The sequence below is a fragment of the Silurus aristotelis genome (assembly GCF_946808225.1).
Source record: "Silurus aristotelis genome assembly, chromosome: 26".
Classification (NCBI taxonomy): domain Eukaryota; kingdom Metazoa; phylum Chordata; class Actinopteri; order Siluriformes; family Siluridae; genus Silurus; species Silurus aristotelis.
The window spans coordinates 10,021,059-10,042,955 of NC_139599.1; the positions used below are offsets into that span (position 1 = coordinate 10,021,059).

At 35.7% G+C, this 21,897-nt stretch overlaps 2 protein-coding genes across 3 annotated transcripts in view; one reads left to right on the forward strand and one right to left on the reverse strand.

The window, feature by feature from the left end:
* LOC310720668 (uncharacterized protein) overlaps window positions 1-21,897 on the forward strand; it is a gene marked incomplete at its 5' end in the record, with an annotated part of 579,035 nt that overhangs the window by 465,223 nt on the left and 91,915 nt on the right. The window lies entirely within an intron of this gene.
* ndor1 (NADPH dependent diflavin oxidoreductase 1) lies at window positions 133-21,805 on the reverse strand. Of its 2 annotated transcripts, none has more exons than XM_083531890.1 (15): window positions 21,664-21,805; window positions 18,905-19,058; window positions 18,642-18,719; window positions 16,588-16,685; window positions 14,330-14,428; window positions 10,170-10,271; window positions 8,289-8,492; window positions 7,686-7,813; window positions 7,157-7,374; window positions 5,938-6,045; window positions 4,856-4,970; window positions 2,795-2,941; window positions 2,554-2,672; window positions 1,070-1,164; window positions 133-850 (listed from the first exon to the last, which is right to left on the reverse strand). In XM_083531890.1, exons 2-15 carry the CDS (start codon window positions 19,037-19,039, stop codon window positions 706-708), a joined length of 1,791 nt encoding a protein of 596 aa, XP_083388016.1. In that variant the 5' UTR covers window positions 19,040-19,058; window positions 21,664-21,805; the 3' UTR covers window positions 133-705. The 2 variants fall into 2 exon arrangements, with proteins under 2 accessions (XP_083388016.1, XP_083388017.1); XM_083531891.1 differs by having other exon boundaries at window positions 18,905-19,040; window positions 21,664-21,801.

Consider the following 21,897-nt stretch of genomic DNA (forward strand, 5'->3'; position numbering starts at 1 on the left):
TCCATCCAAGATTTAGTCTGCCATCCCTTCCTTTTATTTAACTGAAGCTACACACAGTATGCAGAGTACCTATAGACATCTTGCATTTCTTTATACTTGTTCAAACATTAGGCAAAATAAATGCAAACTACATTTTAGCATTGAAGTATCCGTCTGTATTTGTTATTCATAATGTACATCAGTGTAATTTGAACAGAATAGAGCAGTTAATTTTTTAATAACTTTGTCTTTTCATAGTCCACCTCTGGATCAGCAGTTCCACAAATAAATGTTCAGATGTCTGGCATTGTTTAAAAGTTAGAATAAATTTTTGTACACAAACAACAAATTATTTTTGGGCAATGTGTGTGTATGTTCACCATTGTAGAAACTATTTTCCATTCTTTACTCAATTAACTAATCAGGAAAATTAATTATTCTTATAGAAGGATGAATATATTAATTGCAACAATATTTTAGGAGCTAAAATATAAGCTAAATTTCATTTGACTGACAAATTCATGGTGTGTAGTGTTGTACATGTGAATGATGTAATAAAAAAAAAAAAAGGTCTCATAGTGGTTAGAGTCAAACTATAGCCTCAAGCTATATCTGATATCTATAATTGCTGTCCTCAGCAGCATGACTTCTAGCACATATTTGTTTGGTCTCCCTTTGGAACTAAAGGCATTTATGACCCTGAATATTAGATGTTTTGATGCATGATCAGGACCAGGTCTCACTCTGGAAGCAGCCTGTTTTCTCCATGTTGTCCAGCATTTCCTGAGCTTGGCTCTCTGTCACACCTCCATTCTTTCTAAAAACCTCCTTCAGTGCATCACACACTGCTGTGGGCATCTGCTTGGCATTCCTGAGTACAGAAAGAACTGTTCCGTTCACCATTTCTTTTAAACACCAGACTTATAGTATAAATGTGAGCTATATTATGTAAATCAATTAATTAAATTTACTTTCTTTACATATGTTTTAATTTATTAAATTAATTAAAGTTTATGCTTTAATGTTATTAAAATTAATACATGATATAACACTCATAGGTTTGATCATGTTAAAACCAGCAAATTTTTACCCTGCTATGTAGAAGAAAGCATTCTTGTTCACAATCAGCTCCCACAGTAGTTTGGCCTGTTCCTTTAATCTGTGCTGAACATAGACTTTATCCTCCTGCATAAAAACACAGACAAATGATAATTATTTTGGTAATGTACCTCCTTTGCAGATGATATTCATGTACTGGCTACTACATCTCCACCTACCTGCTGTTACTACTAGAATTATTGGCACCCTTAATGAGAACAAAATAAAAATAAAATACATGCAATGAATAATACTCATTGCCACTTTAATAGGAAAAAGACCTGCTCATGGCACCAACAGCCTTGCCATGATCATATGCAATCACATTTTTCCCCATTCTGATGTCTGATGTGAATCGCTAAAGCTTTTGATCTGCATCTGCATAACTTTCTGCACTGCTCTGTTCCATAAATAGATGATTGAATAAATGAGCAGAGGTATACACATGCACTGGCATAACCACTCCTGTTATTTTGTTAAGCTTACCTGGAGAGACTAACAACTGCACACTGTCCTTAGCTGTAATGTTGAATTTTTGACACTCAGATAATGATCCTGAACCAACGATATTCAATTTTGTGCGAAATATTTATATGAAGAATGGCAAATTTCATAACCAATAACTATAAATGAACTTTGAATATGTTTGTAATTGAATTTGTAATTGTGTAATATAGTGCCAACATTTCTGCAGTTGACTGCTGAATGTTTTATTAAAATAGTATTACTAAATTCAAAATCTTAAATTATTCATTCATTCATTTTCTCCCGCTTATCCGTAATCCGGGTCGCGGGGGCAGCAGTCTAAGCAGGCCCCCGCCTATCCTAAATTATACCATGTGGAAATGTTCAGATCATTCAACCTAATGTTCATCTCATTAGGTTGAATTAGGTTACTGTCTTCTTATTGTCAATGTTTCTCCAGAACCTTGTTGCTACATGACAGCATAGAATTACAAGAACACAGAGCTAAGGACAAAAGTAAGTTGTCCTCACCACATAAAGTGCAACTTGGTGCAAACAGTGCAAGACAAGACAATACAAACAGAAAACACAAGACAGTGTAGGATAAATACAAAAAACACAAAAAAGCACCACCAGTAAACAGTAAAGCACCACCTACTGTATGTTATACAGTACAATGTGCAAAAGAGAACTGTATACAGAAGTGTACTTGTAAATAAAAATTTGTAAAAAATTATGTTAAGGTTTAAACATTTGTAGACCGTAAACACTTCTTGAACACTAATTTAGAACTTTAATGAATTTGATAATAATAAGTAAACAAATCAGGTTAAAACATAAAATTTTAAAAAGTGAAGGGGGTCTGAATACTTTTTTAATGTATTGTAAATACACACATATTTGGTTATTGGGATCCATAGATTTAAAAAAAGGAAGAAAAAAAAAATAAATCATCATCTGCAGTTCATACTCAGGTCAGACTCTATCAGCAGATGGTATGGTCATGCTCACCTGGTCTCTGGAGAAGGCCGTAAATAGGGTCATGTGACCTGCCTGGATTTTCTGCTCCCATTCATCTCTGCAGTGGAAGTCTTTGGACTCAGAGCGGCAGCCAAAGAAGAGAATGTTTGCTGAGACAAAAAGAAAATACAGACAAAAAAATGTATAGTTATAGTTTAAATATTTCCTCTTAACCTAAATACAAGTGATCAAACAGAAAATGTTTGGAAATGTTAGAGGACTCAACACTAACCTGTTTTCCCCTTAGCTACTCTCTCCTGTATGGCAGCTCTGAATGGAGCAACTCCTGTGCCAGGTCCTACCATTATCACAGGGCTGTTATGGTCTTGAGGGAACTTCAGGCTACCCTTTTTTACCCATAATGGCACATAAACGTCACCTAAATGTTAAACAAGAAATAATGTCTGAGAACAGAATTTTACACAGTCTGCAATCTGTAATATAATACAGTTTAAAAGTCTGATTTAATTACCAAGTAGAGTTTTAGCTGTGAAAAACAAACAATCCTCCTATTAAATTCTATTTTTCATCACTAATGCATGTTGAAAAAGAAAACTTAGCAATAGGTATTATGCAGTCATGGAAAAGGGCACTTTGAATTTATGGTTTTACATATCAATACATAATAAAATCATTTGGTCCTTATCAGTTCTTAGAATTAGTTACTTACAACCTCAGATGAACAACACAAGACACAGTTATTTATTTTAGAAAAATAAACCTACAATGTAGAAGCCATGTGTGAAAAATAAGTACACCTTATGATTCAACAGCTTATTATGCTACCTTTAGCAGCAATAACCTGAAGTAAATGTTTTCTATATGACTATATCAGTCTTTTACATCATCGTAGAGAAATTTATCCCATTCTTATTTACAATTTCGCTTCAGTTCATTGAGGTTTTTGGGCATTTGTTTATGTACAGCTCTTTTAAAGTCCCACCATAGCATTGCAATCAGCTTTAGGGCTAGACCTTTACTGGGACCTGTTGATCTATTCTTCAATCAGATTTAAATGTAAATTAATTTAAATTTTAAATGTAAATAAATATTTTATAACCCACTTATATCTGAAAAGCTGCTTTGGGACAATGTCCAATGTTAAAAGCGCTATACAAATAAAACTGAATAGAACTTAATTGTCCTTCTTTCCACAGTGGAAATGTAGCACCATGTTTAGCAAAAAATAAATTCATTGTTCCAGAAATCTTTTTTTTTTTTTTTCCTTCTTCTTCTTTCAGATTTAATTTGCAATCCTAAAATGTGCTGTCGTTAAAAACGTCCAAAAAAATATATATAATTGACTACTTTTAGGACTTGTGTAAAAATGTAAAGTGATCCCAGTCAAACAAATGAGGAAAACAATTATACTTGCCAACTTATTTATTAAGAAAAATAATATCTGTGATAGCAAACATATATGAATTTTTACAAAACAGGCCGAAACCAAGCTTAAATTTCTTCCATCTGTCTAACTGTGGATTTGTGGAGTCCAGATTCTTTAGGGATTATTTTGTAGCCTTTTCCAGCTTGAAGAGCAACAACGATTTGTTTTCTGAGGTCCTCAACAATCTCCTTTGTTTATATAAAACAGTTAATCTTTATATAAAACAGGCACTTACTGACAACAACTTATACTAGAGGTTTACAAAAATTGCAACTAAATGATATGAAATACTTTTCTCATAAAAGAATGAACAAGTATAATAATTTTGTCTCATTTATTTGATTGGGCTCGCTTTGTCTAATTTTAGGACTTTAGGAAAAATCTGATTATGTTTTGAGTCATTGTGAGAAAATGTTTAACAATTCAATTTTCAAGATTCAGAAAAGATTTTTAGGGAAAAAAAAAATAGTCAGCGGTAGACAACAGATAGAATTTGCTACAAAGCCACATCATCAGGCTGAAGGCTGATGATTAATAAATATTTAAATTAATATTCTTTGGACTTTCTGCTCACCAAACATCATTTATCAAAGTATAACTGCAGAGGATGAACTAAAAGTTACAATATACAATGTATGATATCTTAATTCCTGACTTTCTAATAGAAAACTAAAATGAAATAAGTATTATTGTCAGCATATTGAAACATGTGACAATGCATATAATTGTTTGAGTGATTTAAATATTTCTCCTCTCCTAAACAGAGAGAAAAATAACCAATTATATATATAAAAAAAAGACCAGTTTAGCAATTCACAACAATAAATGAAGTCAGTCTGCCTCAAGTCGAGTAATAACTTGCTAATTATGTGTGATTTCCTTATACATTGGGAAAGTGGTTCCTACCATGAGAGGAGTCCAGAGATGCCAGCCAGGAAGAGCAAAGGCCTTTACGTGGCTTGTGTAGTCTGGTTTTATACTTTACCACTGCCACCAAAATCTGGATTCGATTAGGATGTGCCTGGAGAATATAGAAGAACTTCCTGAGTTTGAAAAACATACTTTGTTTCTTTAATTTACAAACAATTTCCTGCACATAGACAGGATGTCTATATTTACATTATACATACTGAGCTATCAATCACTTATACATCTGTATCAATCTTTATTCTAATGGGCTCGTATTCATCAGAAAAAAAGCAGAACATCTCCCATATTTGAAACTGAACAGGTTTTGTTTATCTTATATTGAAATATTCAGGCACACACATTCATCCGAGACCTTGGCACTTCAGTTGGGTTAGAGATAAGAGCTTCGGGACAGTTTATTAGAGTGCTACTTATACTAATGACACTCGTTGTCTTCTGATTTTTTCCCTTTGCCATATGCTGGCTGTAAGCAGCCTTCTACCCTGTATAAACACTGACAGATCCTGTATCCCATATTTCCCTTTCCAGTCTGGTTCTACTCAAGTAATTTTTTTCTCATGTAATCTCAGGGACTTTTACCTTGTTACTGTTGCCTCTCGCTTGCCAATTTAGATATTCTCTAATTCTATATCTGGATTTCTGAGAAGCTTGTGGCAATATTGCCTAAACATGCAATTAAAATAAAATTTGAAGTAAAATAATGGTTTGCAATAGCAGTGTATGCAGAACTGTTTTAATTGTCTTATTCAAGAGCAGACTGACAATGTATTTGTTTACTAAATCAGAATCAGGTTTATTGGCCAAGTGTGTTGACACACACAAGGAATCTGGTTCCAGCTGTTAGTGACTCTCAAAGTACAGACATAAATAACGCTATACATTCAGCTTGGACTATACAAGACAAAACAGACAAGACAAGACAAAAAACAGACTATACAAGACAATACAGACACTGTGAGACAATATGAAGAATAAAGAAAAAAAACAAAAAAGTAATCATATCACAGCTTATTTAAACTAAATTTGTCTATATGAACAGTTTAGAAACAGGACATTACCAGGAGAGAGGATGCTATGGAGAATGAACGTGGCTGGATTTCAGGAAATAAATCTAGCAGATAGTTGACATTCAGCTCAGATGTTGTATGAGGAAAGTCTGCCAGGACCTAAGAGGACAAAGATTAATCAGAATAAATTAATGTTGATCAATCAGTGCATTACATTTACTGCCAAAACTTTACTAATATATACAGTGTTTTAAAACCCTTAGAAAATGTGAGCAGGTTCCCATACAGTTTTGACAGTTTGTCTTCACTAGGTGGACTGTGTGTGTTTTTACTGTGCTTTAACAGCAGACATGTTTAATACAGGTCAACAACCCCATAATTACAAAGTATTATGAATGAACAGCTTTTTAAACTTGGTTCCACCTGTATATCCATTAGCTATAGTGAGCTTTATTTTAGTGATCTCAAACTATTTAAACTAAAACTTTTCGGCTAAATTATTATTTATTTATTTATTTATTTATTTATTTATTTATTTATTTATTTATTTATTTATTTATTTATTTATTTTTTACATTTTGAGCTTTATTGCAAATGTAAACAAATTTGGTTGAACATTTGTTGGTTAATAAATTAAGTCATCTGTAGACAATTTAATAAGTATTGTACATCAATATATTTATTATAGATCAATTTCCTTCTTAGCAGCAAACTAATGTATATCCTGTTGGATATCTTTTCCCAACAATCATAAAAAAAATTCCAGGTTCCATGCAAATTGTTTTATACCCACACCTCCTGCCATCCTGAATATCTAATTAGATTATATTACTGCTAGCAAACTAGCTATAAATGATCACAGAGAAAGATAAGCAGGATTTCAAGTTGTATGATCACCATATTATCACTCAAGTTGTCACCATTACTAAATTATTAGTATCTACTAAATGACACTTGGTAAGTTCAGGAAGTCTTAACCAGCAGACTCTGATGTAAAAAAATCACAATCTTCTAAATTTGCTCATAACAGATTTAAGACAAAGAGGATATTTAGCATTGTGTAAAATATTTTACACATTTACAACAGGTTTAAATTTACATAACCTTCTATAAAATAACTTATTTGTAAACGAAAGAACAAACAGCCATTGTTTTAAAGAGTCTTTGTAGTAACAAATTTGTTTTAAATACTAATGTGTTCAATCAGAATTCTGAAAAACCATGTTTATTAGACTGCCAAACATTAAACCTCTGCGAGTGAGCCTTTTACCTCCAGAGCTGTACGCCGGGGTCTGCTGCAGTAATTATGCAGCTCATTTTGACCTTGTGATGAGCTGAACTCAACCAGTTTCTCTCGCTCCAGTTCATTCGTGGCAAATGTGGTGAGCAGCTCAAAAAAAGAGCGTCGTGGCACTGCAGCAATGTCTAAAAACTCCTGTAACAGGAACCTGATGGAGCAAAGCTGAGGGAGTCGCACAGGGACAGTATCTAAGAGACAAAAATAGAGACATTGAGCAGCACATAGTGATACCAACTGCTTATAAATTACACTCCCCAGTAAAAAAGAGACACACAGTGTGAAATTTGGAGAAGACGCACCACATTTTACACACTCATGCATACACATATAATGCAACATAATACATTAAATCATGTACAATTACAGTTCTTATAAACACCTCTGTACCATTTTGACAAAATTTTCCACATACTCACACAAAAAACATGCACACACACACACACACACACACACACACACACACACACACACACACACACACACACACACACACACACACCTGTGTTGTGATCTGTAGGTGTGAGCACAAAGTATTGGTCAGGGTTGAGTCTCAGTAGCTGGCAAAGTTGTTCCACATCTTCCATGGAATTACACGGCCTCATCATCACCACATCACCAGCTCTGTACCTGAAACACACGCGCACAGGTTTCTTTTTTTTTTTTATTATACAACTTTGGGGTTTTATCATAAAGGTATCTTTTAGAGCAGGGGTCACCAACCTTTTTGAAACTGAGAGCTACTTTTTGGGTACCGATTAATGTGAAGGGCTACCAGTTTGATGCACACAGTTTTCAGTTTGATCTGAAATAACAAATTTGCTCAATTTACCTTTTATTATATGTAATTATTAATAATTAATGATATTCAAGTATGTAAAGACACTGATCATGTTAACGATTTCTCATAATAAGTATCAACAATATAGGAAACAGCTATTTTTTTTTAAAGGCCCGCGGGCTACTCATGTGGTCCTTGAGGGCTACCTGGTGCCCGAGGGCACCACGTTGGTGACCCCTGATGTAGAGCTTAACAATGTAGCTAGATGATGCATATTAACCTTATACAAGGACATTTTATAACCTTACTGCTTCTACTACTCACTGAATGTTTGAGTCTGTGATGTCAAACTCGATATGTCTGACATCCTGGAAATGACCAGGGGCTGTTACTCTGCGATTTGACACCACTCGTGCTGGGAAGGGGTGGTCTGAAGAGGGTGGGGCCTGGCCTTCAGCTAGAATCGACTTTACAATTGGCTTTGCTGGAGCATCATCCAGGAAGTGGAAAACATAACGAGGAGGAAGTCTGCAGGAAACACAGACAAAATGCTAAACTTTCTCCAGTCTTTTTATCTTTCTGTTTCCTTGTATTTTTTTTTATTAAACTCTCATCTTACAAAGAGTGAGAGAAATTCCTGCTTATAATTATTAAATAAAAATTATTTGTGGTCATTAAAAAATTCACAATCACTTAATAAGTATATTTTACCACAGCTATTAGAAGTTTCTGCATGCAGGAATATGAAGCGGAGCAAAGTACACAAAAGTTACAGTATAGCCATGGCCAAACGTTTTGAGAATGACAGATATTAATTTTCACAAAGTTACTATGGTATGCTAAAGTATTATTACAAGCATTTTATAAGTGTCAAAGACTTTTATTGACAATTACATCAAATTTATGCAAAGAGTCAATATTTTTCAAGACCTCTGCAATTCTCCCTGGCATTCACTCAATCATCTTCTGAGCCACATCCTGACTGATGGCAGCCCATACTTGCATAATCAATGCTTGGAATGTGTTCAAATTTGTGTTTTTTTGTTTGTTCACCTGCCTCCTGAGGATTGAGCAATCTACAGCTCAATCCCAGCATTTCGATGTTTTGTTTCCCGGGCCACTAAGTTATCACTTTTGCTTTATGGCCAGGTGCTCAATAATGCAGGAAAAGTCATTGTTCATCACCAAAATGTTCTTGGATGGTTGGGAGAAGTTGCTCTCGGAGGATGTTTTTGTACCATTCTTTACTTATGGCTGTTTTCTTAGGCAAAATTGTGAGTGAGCCCACTCCCTTGGCTGAGAAGGAACCCCACATCATCAGAGAAAATGACTTGACCCCAGTCTATAGCAGTCCAATACATAAACGTTTTGCAGAATATCAGTCTGTCCCTGATGTTTTTCTGTAGAGAAGTGGCTTCTTTGCTGCCCCTCTTGACACCAGGCCATCCCCCAAAAGTCTTCTCCTCACTGTGCATGCAGATGCACTCACACCTGCCTTCTGCTATTCCTGAGCAAGTTCTGCACTTGTGGTTGTTCAGTGTACCCTGATCCCACAGCTGAATCTACTTAAGGAGACGGTCCTGGCGCTTCTTGACAATTGAACCTCTCATGAAATTCTTGATGATCCGATAAATGGTTGATGTAGGTGCAATCTTACTAGCATTAATATCCAAGCCAGTGAATCAATTTTTGTGCAAAGCAATGATTACACATGTTTCCTTGCAGGTAACCATGGGTAATAGAAGAACAAAGATTTCAAGCACCAACATCTTCAAGCTTCCAGTCTGTTATTCTAACTCAATCAGTATGACATGATTTCCAGTCTTGTCCACGTCAACACTCTCACCTGTGTTATTGTGAGAATCACTGACTTGATGTCAGCTGGTCTTTTTGTGGCAGGACTTAAATGCAGTTTAAATGTTTTTTTTGGGGGGATTAAGATCATTTGGTTCATTTCATCATTGCAAAGAGGAATTAATTAATTGCAATTCATGTGATCACTCTTCATAACATTCATGAGTACCGTATATGGAAATTGCCATCATAAAAACTGAAGCAGCAGACTCCGTGAAAATTAATATTTGTGTTACTCTCAAAACGTTTGGCCATGGCTGTACAATAATTAAAATACTATAATGCTAAACTGACATTTTTCAGAGAAACATTTCTCACAGAGATTTGCTTTAGAGGATGTTGTAGACTCACAGATCTTCGTCACATAAGGGGCTTAAGTCAGCTGGTGGAGTATAAAGAGCCAGAGCCTTTTGCCAGAACAAATTTAACCAGGGATCAATCACTCCATCTGGCCTGCAAAACATAAAATTCACCCATAACTGGTTTTGAGTGCCATCTTTTTATTACGTCTTTATATTTCCAGTTTGGTTTTATAAAAAAAAAAACTGTAAATGGAGTACAAATTTTTTAAATACCTCAAAACATTTTAAGTAATTCAGGGCATGTCTCCATACATATATGCAAAGCTGGAAAATATGCTCACGTGACTTAAATAGGGGTGTGCAATATTGACAAATATATATTAAATATTAAAATGATATTATTTTTATTTTATTTTATCGATCATGATAATAAGACTGATCATTTTGCTGAGTATGTTGTTGTGCTGGTACCTTAAGGACTACTGTGGACAGCTGACTCCCAAAATATTTGATATTCTTCATATTCCGTGTGATAGTCAGTTCACAGCAGTGACAGAAATGTTCCAATAAGTTTAAATTGTTTTTTTTTTTTTTTTTTTTAAAGGGCATTTATTACCTTTATAAAGCCATTGATTCAAATAAATACATTACATAATTAAATAAGACATTTTGGCTGTTACCAAGCAAATGAAATCAGTATTTTATAATATTATACTATAATACAAATATAATATAAATTGTATTATATTTAAATAGCTGCTCATAGGAGAAAGAAGTTTGATATTGATTAACTATAGGAAATGTAATTATATATATATATATATATATATATATATATATATATATATATATATATATATATATATATATATATATACACACACACACACACACACACACACACACACACACACACACACACACATACATATACACACACATACATATACACACACACTGGCGATCAAAATTATAGAACAATTTATAAACAATTGAACAATTCTGAAATAATGTCATCTTCACTGCTCTACAGTTGAAGGAGTTTTTGTCCTGTCTATACCATGCTACCAGAACACCTTTTCCACAAAATAACTAAGGCATTTCCAAAAAAAAAAAAAACATTATTTTCCAGAAAACACACTGATCAAAATTAGAGAACACTTTCAAATACCTCACAGTTATTGGTGTTAATCTGGTACCTGGTGCTAATTTCCTTGATTATCTGTCAACCCCTATTTAACTGGCAGCCTAACTTCCAGTTTCACTGACTCTGCAAGATGGTGGGCCGTTCTAAAGTGAATGAAAGCCTCCGGCAGGAGGTTGTCCAGATGAAGGCCAAAGGGAAGACCCTATTAGCCATAGCAAGACAAGTTGGTCTTTCCAAATCTGTGATGTCAAGAATATTGCATCTTTACAACATCACAAACTCATTCAAGTCCAAGAAGGCTGGTCGTCCACGGAAGACAAATACAAGAGAGGACAGGATACTGCGGAGGATCTCAATGGGCAATCGTTTCCACACTGCAGCTGGAATTGCTCACCAGTTCAGCGCTGAACAGGGTAAGGATCTGTCTCGTCATACAGTGTCTCGACGTTTAAGAGCATTTGGACTGAAAGCCCACATTTGGACTGAAAGCCCAGTGACCAAACCTCTCATTAGCAGAAAGAATCAAAAGGCTAGACTAAGCTTTGCTGAGGAGCATGTTGTGTGGACAGAGGAGAACTGGTCCAAAGTTCACTTCAGTGATAAAAGCAAGTTTAATTTATTTGGGTCCAATAGGAAACATTATGTTCGGCGAGAAACTGGAGAAAGACTGAACCCAAAGTGTGTAAAGAAGTCAGTGAAAAGTGGAGGAGGAAGTGTCATGGTTTGGGGCATGTTTTCTGCAGCAGGAGTTGGGCCTCTTATACAGCTACATGGCAGAGTGAATGCAAATGTTTATCAGAACCTTCTTCAACAACATATGGTTCCTTCCTTGCGTTCAGCACCCAATCAGCCCGCAGTGTTCATGCAGGACAACGCTCCATGTCACACTCCATGTCACACAAAACGGGTAAAGCAGTTCCTTGAAACTGAAAACATTGAAATAATGACATGGCCTGCCCAGAGTCCTGATCTCAACCCAATAGAGAACCTCTGGAAAATCCTTGGCAACAAAGTTATGGCCAAGAAACCCACTATAGTCACCGAACTGTGGAGGAGACTGGAAGAAGAGTGGACCAAAATCACACCAGAGCAGTGTGACTAGTGCTGTCCTGTGGCCGCAAATGTGCTGAAGTCATTCAGAGCAAAGGCCTGTACACTCCCTACTAATTGCTGACTGTTGTAACCTTCAGAAAATTTTGTTGTAATCTTTTTCCATGCTACAGTCGTTGTTCTTTAACTTTGATCAGTGTGTTTTCTGCAAAATAATGTTTTTTTGGAAATGCCTTAGTTAATTTGTGGAAAAGGTGTTCTGGTAGCATGGTATAGACAGGACAAAAACTCCTTTAACTGTTGAGCAGTGAAGATGACGGTGGCAGCGGGGGCGTGGCCGAGCGTCGGTTTGTGAATGGGGGGCGGGGCAGGATGCAGGTAAGCGGGGATTTGCCTCACCTGCAACTAATAAAACCTAATGTCTGTGATTTCTTTTCAGCGATCAGGAGGCGCATAAAAGCCGAGGGAGCGGGGGTGTATGTGTGTGTGTGTGTGTATGCATGCCAGTAGTGCCGTGCAAGCACGGAGCGACCAGACACCAGTGTGATAAAACGAAACATGAAAACTTGAATAAAGAACGGCGGTGACGCCGGTGAACCGACCAGTTGTGGCTGTCCTTTCTCCTCCCACCCACTCGCTCTCCCACAATGACATTATTTCAGAATTGTTCAATTGTTTATAAATTGTTCTCTAATTTTGATCGCCAGTGTGTGTGTATATACATATACATTATATATACACACACACACACACACACACACACACACACACACACACACACACAGTACAGACCAAAAGTTTGGACACACCTGCTCATTCAAAGAGTTTTCTTTATTTTCATGACTATGAAAATTGTGGAGTCACACTGAAGGCATCAAAACTATGAATTAACACATGTGGAATTATATACATAACAAAAAAGTGAACTGAAAATATTTCATATTGTAGGTTCTTCAAAGTAGGCATCAAGAGAATGCCAAGAGTGTGCAAAGCAGTAATCTAAGCAAAAGGTGGCTACTTTGAAAACCTACAATATGACATATTTTCAGTTGTTTCACACTTTTTTGTTATGTATATAATTCCACGTGTGTTAATTCATAGTTTTGATGCCTTCAGTGTGACTCTACAATTTTCATAGTCATGAAAATAAAGAAAACTCTTTGAATGAGAAGGTGTGTCCAAAATTTTGGTCTGTACTGTAATATATATATATATACATACATATACATATACACACACACACACACACACACTTTCTGCCCCCTCTCTGATCATCAGGTAATGTATGCATGCACTATGTTGGTGTATTTAGTTTGGATTTTGCGATATACTTGATAATGTAAAATCGCACAATTGTTGTTAAATCAACAATTGAGATATTATCTCAGACAATATATATCGTACACACCTAGTAGGAAATAAAAGGTTTTTGCATTCCATTGTACATTTTAACCAGTGGCTGGTGTCATAATGGTCCTAAAGATGCCTAAAAAAAAAATTGTACAAGTGTGCATAGTCACTGCTGACATAAATATATAATTTGTTGGCCTATTACAGACAAAGCATTTTAGTTTTATTTTTTTTTTGGAGTCTTACTCTGAAAATTTGTTGACAAGTGGATGTTGGTAAAGAATAATTAGAATAACAATTCAGGTGGTGACTGGCCCTTAATGATAATGATAATAAAAATAATAATGATATTAATAATAATAATAAAAGCAAATACGGCATGATTAATAATATAAATGATTGATCATTTATTACTGAAAGCTGCAACAAAACTAATGATTATAAAGACATTATATACATTAATCACATGCAGTCTTGATGCACAATTACAGCTGGACATGGTTCTTCATTTAAATTAACTCAGGCCTCCTACTTGATGTAAAATGATGTCCCATCTAACAGAATTCCCCCCAAAAAACACACAATCTTAAGACTTAATATATGAGCAATCAGGCATCAACAATGCACAGATTTCTGTGTAGTGTTTGCTAACCCTTTCTCACCCAAGATCATGCTGATCGTCCGCCAAGCCAACAGGAAGTAGTGCATTAGCACCCAGCTGCAGCAGACGCTTATAGAGCTTCTTAGCCACAAAGTTGAACCTAAAATGCACCGGAATCAGAATTAGTTTCATAGAAAAACAATCCCAAAGTAGGCAAATTTAATATTTTTGCTAATCCTTACTGTTCAAACATTTGAACATGTCTGGTTCATAATTAATTGTCTATATCTATAATCTCTCTCTCTCTCATATATATATATATATATATATATATATACACATACATACACACACACACACACACACACACCGTATTTTTCGGACTATAAGCCGCTACTTTTTTCCCACGCTTTGAACCCCGCAGCTTAAACAACGAAGTGGCTAATTTATGGATTTTTCTTGGGTTTTTCCCGGTTTCACAAACTTCAAGCCAAAAAACTGAGCGACATAAAATTAGACCAATGAAATTTACGAACGGAAACACGCACTTCACCTGTGTTCTGAGCTGCACGGCATCAGGAGAAAAAACTTCCACAGGTGGTGATTTTTAAACGCACGACGATGCCAAAAGATAAACTCCCGAGATAAATAGTTGTGAAAGGAAAGAGGAAGACAGTAAACAATGACTTTCTTGGTCGGCTACTGTTTAGATACAAGCCGTTGTAACGCGTTGAGTCTGGGTCAAGGGAGAGCTCGCTAACTCCAGTTGCAACAGAAATCATATAAGCACAGACAGGTTTCCAAAACTCGTGCTTTTTTTTATTTTTCTTGGCAACAGCGTTACGGGTTAGTCAAAGAAACTTGCATCATGCAAAATGAGCATCAGAAAATAATAAGGACATATTCCTCGGTCTTGCACACATGCAGTAATACCGGAAAAAATGCGGTGGCAGGCTATTCCCAAAATGCCGCTCTGCTCTTAAAGGAGCCACAACATATTTCACCCGTTACATCATGTAACAGACACTGTCTTTCGTTAAAGCATGTGTAAAGTTCATTAGTTTCAGTGTAGACACCTGCGGCTTATAGACAGGTGCAGCTTATTTATGTTTAAAATAAAAATCTTTGTAAAATTCAGCGGGTGCGGCTTATATTTGGGTGCGCTTAATAGTCCGGAAATTACGGGGTATGTGTGTATGTGTGTGTGTATATATATATATATATATATATATATACACACACACACACACACACACACACACACACACACACACACACACACACACACACACACAGTTAAAATGCTCGAGTGTCTCACTTCATATAAGTGTTGAGTTTAATAGTAATGTATTAGCTTGCCTTTCACTGATCACTGCCTTGCAAGTATTCACCTGCCTTAAACATTTTCCTATGTATAGTGTAACAACCAGGAACTACAATTCATTTAATTGGAATTTCTAGTAGGGCTGAAACAATTCCTTAAGTTATTTTTTCCTCTCAATTCCGACTTTTTCTTTTTTGCCAATTGGGCAGTCAGCCACTCTGTAGTGCCAGAACGCTTGACATATTGAAAATAAAATAGGTTACAATCAATAGCAGATGCTGGTAACCATTGTTTTTGGATGTTTACGAGAAATAAAGTCAGAATTGCGAGCAAAAAATCTAAATTGCAAGAAAAAAGTCCGTATAGTTCCAAAGTTAGGGATTTCCCTTTTTTTTTTTTTTTTTTTTGTTATAAAAGTAATCTGAAATTAAATGCCAATTAAATGCAGTTTTCACAGATATTCTTGTGTGCAATTTGTAATGTAATTTTTTCTAAAAAAGGAAACAAATTACTTGTTTATTTTTAAAGACCTGTCCTATTTTCTTTTGTATATTTAGTAATATATTTTGCTATTTAATGAAGAAAAGGTACATCTCATCCGATCATTTACTTAATCGTTGGAATAATCTGTAAAATACATGATTAATAAAATAATCGATAGCTACAGCCCTAATGTCTAGCATTCCAGTTTGTGCAATATTTTTACTTTTAAAGGTTAAGAAACAAAACAGAAACAGACATGCAGCTTTAGCTGAAATTATATCTTCTAGTCTATCAATTTTGCACATCTGGATCTGAAATTTTGCTTAGGCAGAAATATCAGACTGAGCAGAGCTCACTGGTAAGCAGCAATAATACTGTAAGCCTTGAAATACAAAAAAAAAAAAAAAAAATCATCCAGGTTGTAATATTCTAAAGAGAAGAAAAAATATGCATAATTCTTATGTAAAGAACTGTACTTCAAACTATGAGGTAAATTGTATAAGTAGTCTCACTTAGGATATGAAGAGTCACCAAGGCCAAGCACTGCACAGTCTAGACGACACAGAGACCCCAAGGGTAATGACTTCCTGAACAAAAACCTCCAAAAGTTCTGCAAGATAAAAACAGCTTTACCCTGCAGCTATGATTTTCAACACCTTATAATCTGATATATCAGACATGGAGAAGGTTATCTCTACCCTGTGTTCCAATACTGTTTAGAAAACATCCTCCCCAACTTTTTCTTTGACAGTGTGCAACAGTCTTTTAATTAAAAGCATCAATATCAGTCATACAACACCTTCCAAAACCTAAACATAATAAAAAATGTAAGGCAATAGTTGTTCTCTAAATAAAAAATAACACTTTTTTTTATTATTTAGATTTAGCACCAATTTCAAAAAGGTTGTGTTAAATGTTTAAAAAATAAAAATAAAAAAGTAATAATGATTTGCATATCTCATAAACCCATATTTTATTTACAATAGAACAGATACAAAAATTTTACACGGAGAAAATGTAAAATCTTTAGGAAAGAAAAACATAATATTGAATTTTCTGATCAAGAAAAAAATAAAAAACAATAATGGATGTCTGTGAACTTCGGGCTCTCTAAAGGCACTGCATTAAAATCAGGCATCATTCTGTAATGGACTGCATTACAGAATCTGCATGGGCTCACAAACCTCCAGAATTCATTGTCTGTGAACACATTTTGCCATGTCATCCACAAAAGCAATTATAATATCCTCTTCAGGACTAAGCTCATTTAAAATGGACCGAGGCGAAGTTAAAAACTTTTCTGTGGACTGATGAATTGAAGTTTTACATTCTTCTAGAAACCATGGATGCTGCATTTTCTGTACTAAAGAGACAAGGACAATCTGGCATGTTATCAGCATTTATTAAAAAGCCTGCATCTCTGATGGTTTGGGTTGCATTAGTGCCTATGAAAAGGCAAGCTTGCACATTTGGAAAGGCAATGTTAGTGCTGAAAATTATATACAGGTTTTGGAGCAACATATGCTTCTTTCCAGACGACATCTTTTTCCGAGAACCCCTTGCGAGACAATGCTAAACTGCATACTGCATCTTTTACAACAGAATGGGTTTGTACGTTTCAGGAAATTGGTCAGTTTGCAGTCTAGACATTTTACCAACTAAAAACATTTGCAGCTATCAGACTATACTATATCCTGTATTAGACATAAATAGAACAACATTCCTCTCTCAAAAAATCCATCAACTGGCCTCCTCAGTTGCCAGATTCAATTCAATTCAAACTTTATTTATATAGCACCCAACAACTACCAGGTAGAACCCTAGGTGCTGAACAAAGTGCAAAATGCAATGCTTATTATAGTAATAAAATTAGAGTTAATGTAAATGTAATAAAATATAGCAATATCATAAAAGTAAATAGTAGGAACTAAAACAGGAGAAAATTAAATAAGTATTAAAACAAATAAACAAATAAATATTTAGGCGGCTGGTAAACAAGAGCAAGAACAGAATCATTCATTACAGAACCTAAGAGCTCAAAGCTCACATTTATCAAAAGTTATAGATGTACATGGATGTTGTTAAAAAAAGATTGGACGGTAGAGGTGGTAAACATGGCCCTGTCCCAACTTGTTTGAGATGTGTTGCGGCCATCAAACTTAATATTACCTTATATTTTCCTTAATATGGTACATTTCCTTAGTTTAAACTTGATATGTTTTCTGTGTTTTTTTAATGTTCTATTCCAATATGGGTTTATGAATTTGTTAATTATGCACAGCATCCCAATCCATTTAAATAAAAAATAAAAATCCATTTAAATAAGTAAATTTCTCAAGTAAAAGACAAATTCATTATTCATTATTGTTGTCAATAACTTGTTTATTGGAGCTTGCTGAATATTTTGTTTATGCTTATAACGTTTTCTCTGCCATTTTCACTCTTTTAAAATTCAATTGCACCAAAATGTAATGCCTTCTGGATAACCTCTGACATGACGGGTGAATCCCTCCCGGAGGTGTGTTAAAAGGCAACATAACCATTATTTATACACACACTTTCCTACCTTCATGTTGTCTGGAGGATCACCTTGCCCTGTGGTGGAGCAAACAAACACCACAAGGGCCTCCGATATCAGATTCGCCTGATGAACACACAATGATGAGAATCTTCTATAATTTACACAGGTTCAGCAAGAGCATGTTAAAGTGAACCAATGACAATTCATAAGATTTACACTGCAATATTTAAAACACAATACTGTTATTCATTCTTACAAGCATTCATTAAATTTCATTCAATTCATGTTTTATTAACATATATGCTGACCACATTGTATGTGTCAAGAGCCTGCACTCGGACTCTGATCCGCCTCCTTTGTGCTTGGCGACTGATTCTTTCAGCCGTGTCTTGGGCTGTTCCCGTCTGACTCCCATACAGAATCAACAAAGTGTGTTTCGACATCCTGTCACACTACAGAAGCCTATGATTAGGAAAAAAAAGAGAATCAATGAGAAAAGCTGAGGAGAGAAGAGAAATGCACCAACACCACATTATTGGGCACTTCAGAATGCACATGAAGTTTGTTAACAAAAACCCCACCATAGATTCAACCACTGAGGTTAAATCAAAGAAACATACTGATACATTAACAACTCTGATATTAATGAGAGTACATGTTTAATTTTTTTTTTAAATCCTTTCTGAGAATTAATCAGATTAGTGCTTATTTTAGCAGAGACGTGAGAGCAAACAGAGATCTGTTCAAACACTGTAAATGACTTTTTACCTGAGGAAAAAGTACTGTAATTTCCGGACTATTAAGCGCACCCAAATATAAGCCACACCCACTGAATTTTACAAAGATTTTTATTTTGAACATAAATACACCGCACCTGTCTATACACCGCAGGTGTCTACATTGAAACTAATGAACTTTACACAGGCTTTAACAAAAGACAGTGTCTGTTACACGGCTTGTATCTAAACAGTAGCCTACCAAGAAAGTCATTGTTCACTGTCTTCCTCCTTCCTTTCACAACAATTTCTCTCGGGAGTTTTACTTTTGGCATCGTCGTGCGTTTAAAAATCACCATCGGTGAAGCTTTTCTCCCGATGCCGTGCAGCTCAGAACACAGGTGAACTGCGTTTTTTCATGCCTGGTTGTTTTCAGCGTGACGAATGATTCGCATTTCCTGTAGACAGTACGAGTGAGCGGCAGGTCAAACGTCAGAGGAACCTCATCCATATTTATGATGTGGTGCGGCCTGATTCAGTGGGAGCGCATCTGATTTAATATAAAGAGTTTCATTGGTTCACCTGAACCCGTTCAGCTATTTCATTGGTCTAATGTTATGGGGCTCAGTTTTTTGGCATGAAGCTTGTGCAACCGGGAAAAACCCTGGAAAAATCCACATATTAGCCGCTTCATTGTTTAAGCCGCGGGGCTCAAAGCGTGGGAAAAAATTTGCGGCTTATTCAATTCAATTCATTTTTATTTGTATAGCGCTTTTAACAATGAACATTGTCTCAAAGCAGCTTTACACAGATAATGCGGTGATTAAAAATGAATATGTTCTTTATGAGTAAGTTTGTCCCTGATGAGCAAGCCGGTGGCGACTGGCGACTGTGGCAAGGAAAAACTCCCCGAGATGGCATAAGGAAGAAACCTTGAGAGGAACCAGACTCAAGAGAGAACCCATCCTCATCTGGGTTACACCGAATGTCCATTTGTGGCGGGTATACAATGTTGCGGGGTGCAGTGATGATGATCAAAAGCGAAATGTATTCCTGAGTCAGTGTAGGAGACTGTTGACATCAATTACAGTCTAATCCATCTTCAAAGCTCCCGTTCTTACAAGTCCGGCTTATAGTCCGGAAAATACGGTAAATGATAATCAAGGTGAGAACCTGTTTCCTATTGTAAACATATTTTTTAAAATAAATGTATCAAATTTACATTTCATAAAAAGAGTATAATTCAAGTTAATAAAATTTTTGTACATTATAAAATCCATATCAAATTAGATGCAAATGAATTCAGCATGCATACAGCACTAACTTTTGAAATTGAAATAGGATATTCGTTTGCCCTCTTTAAAGTTTTTTTTTTTTTTTTTTAAGTACTCCAACCTTAGTTCTGGCTAAGAAACAGTTACAACTTTTTCCAGTTCTGAAAAAAATGCAGTTCGTACAGTTTATATGCCAAGCTATTCTCATGTAAGTACCCAATGCCATTAGTGAATGTTATTGCTATGAAGAGGTGCACTTGGTCTGCAACAATGTTTATGTATTTAGTATGTGTCAAATTAACATCTACATGAAAGCTAGGACCCAATGTTTCCAGACTTAAAGTTTACCAGAGCATCACATACCTCCACCTACATTCCCTTTTCTCATAGTAAATCCTGGAACCATCTCTTCCACAGGTAAATGAAAAAAAAAAATCATGAAGTTAAAAATCATTTAACTTAATCAAATGACTCTGGGGCATCTATGCCCCTGTCTCTGGTTCACCAGTTGTCGTTCCTGGGACCACTTTTAGTAGTTTCTGACCCCTGCATACTGGGAAAACCTTGCAACACCTGCCATTTTGAAGATGCTCTGGCCCACTTGTATAACATAATTTGGTCCTTGTAAGTGTCTACACTTGACTATTTTACTGCTTTCAACACATCATCTTCATGAACTCACTGGGGTTTTTTCTGTGGTTTATGTCCCACTGCTGGAGAGGTGCCATTTTAATGTTCTTCACTTCACCTGGCAGTGGGGTTATTGACAGTAAGAGTTTTCACTTTTATTTTACTTACAGACTAAAGCTTTGTCAACTTCAAATAATTTTCTGAATGGATGGCAGGTATATCGCGCACACACACACACACACACAGAGAGACAGACAGACAGACAGACAGACAGACAGACAGACAGACACAATGTTACAGTAAAATTGGAGGAAGTGGACGTGTGTGTGACCCTGAGCACGTTCTTTCCGCCTAGTGATCTGATCTGCAGGCTGGTGTACTTTTGTAAAATAGAATTTATTTATATAATTATTTGAATAATGTAGAGACATAGAAACAGAAGCTTACCTTGTCTAACACAGATCTACGGTTGAGCAGTTTTCCATTAAACGGAACATAACCAACTGCTTAAACACAATCCTACCGCCGCTGTCCCACACTCACCGGCACTGCGGCACACTTCAATTCCCCACCCGCTTTTGAACAAACCCCGCCTTCTGTGCCATGATTGGCTGAGAGTACATTTTCATATTGAATTATTTATTCAATAGGCATATGTGCGTGAAAGTTTTTTTTGCTTAT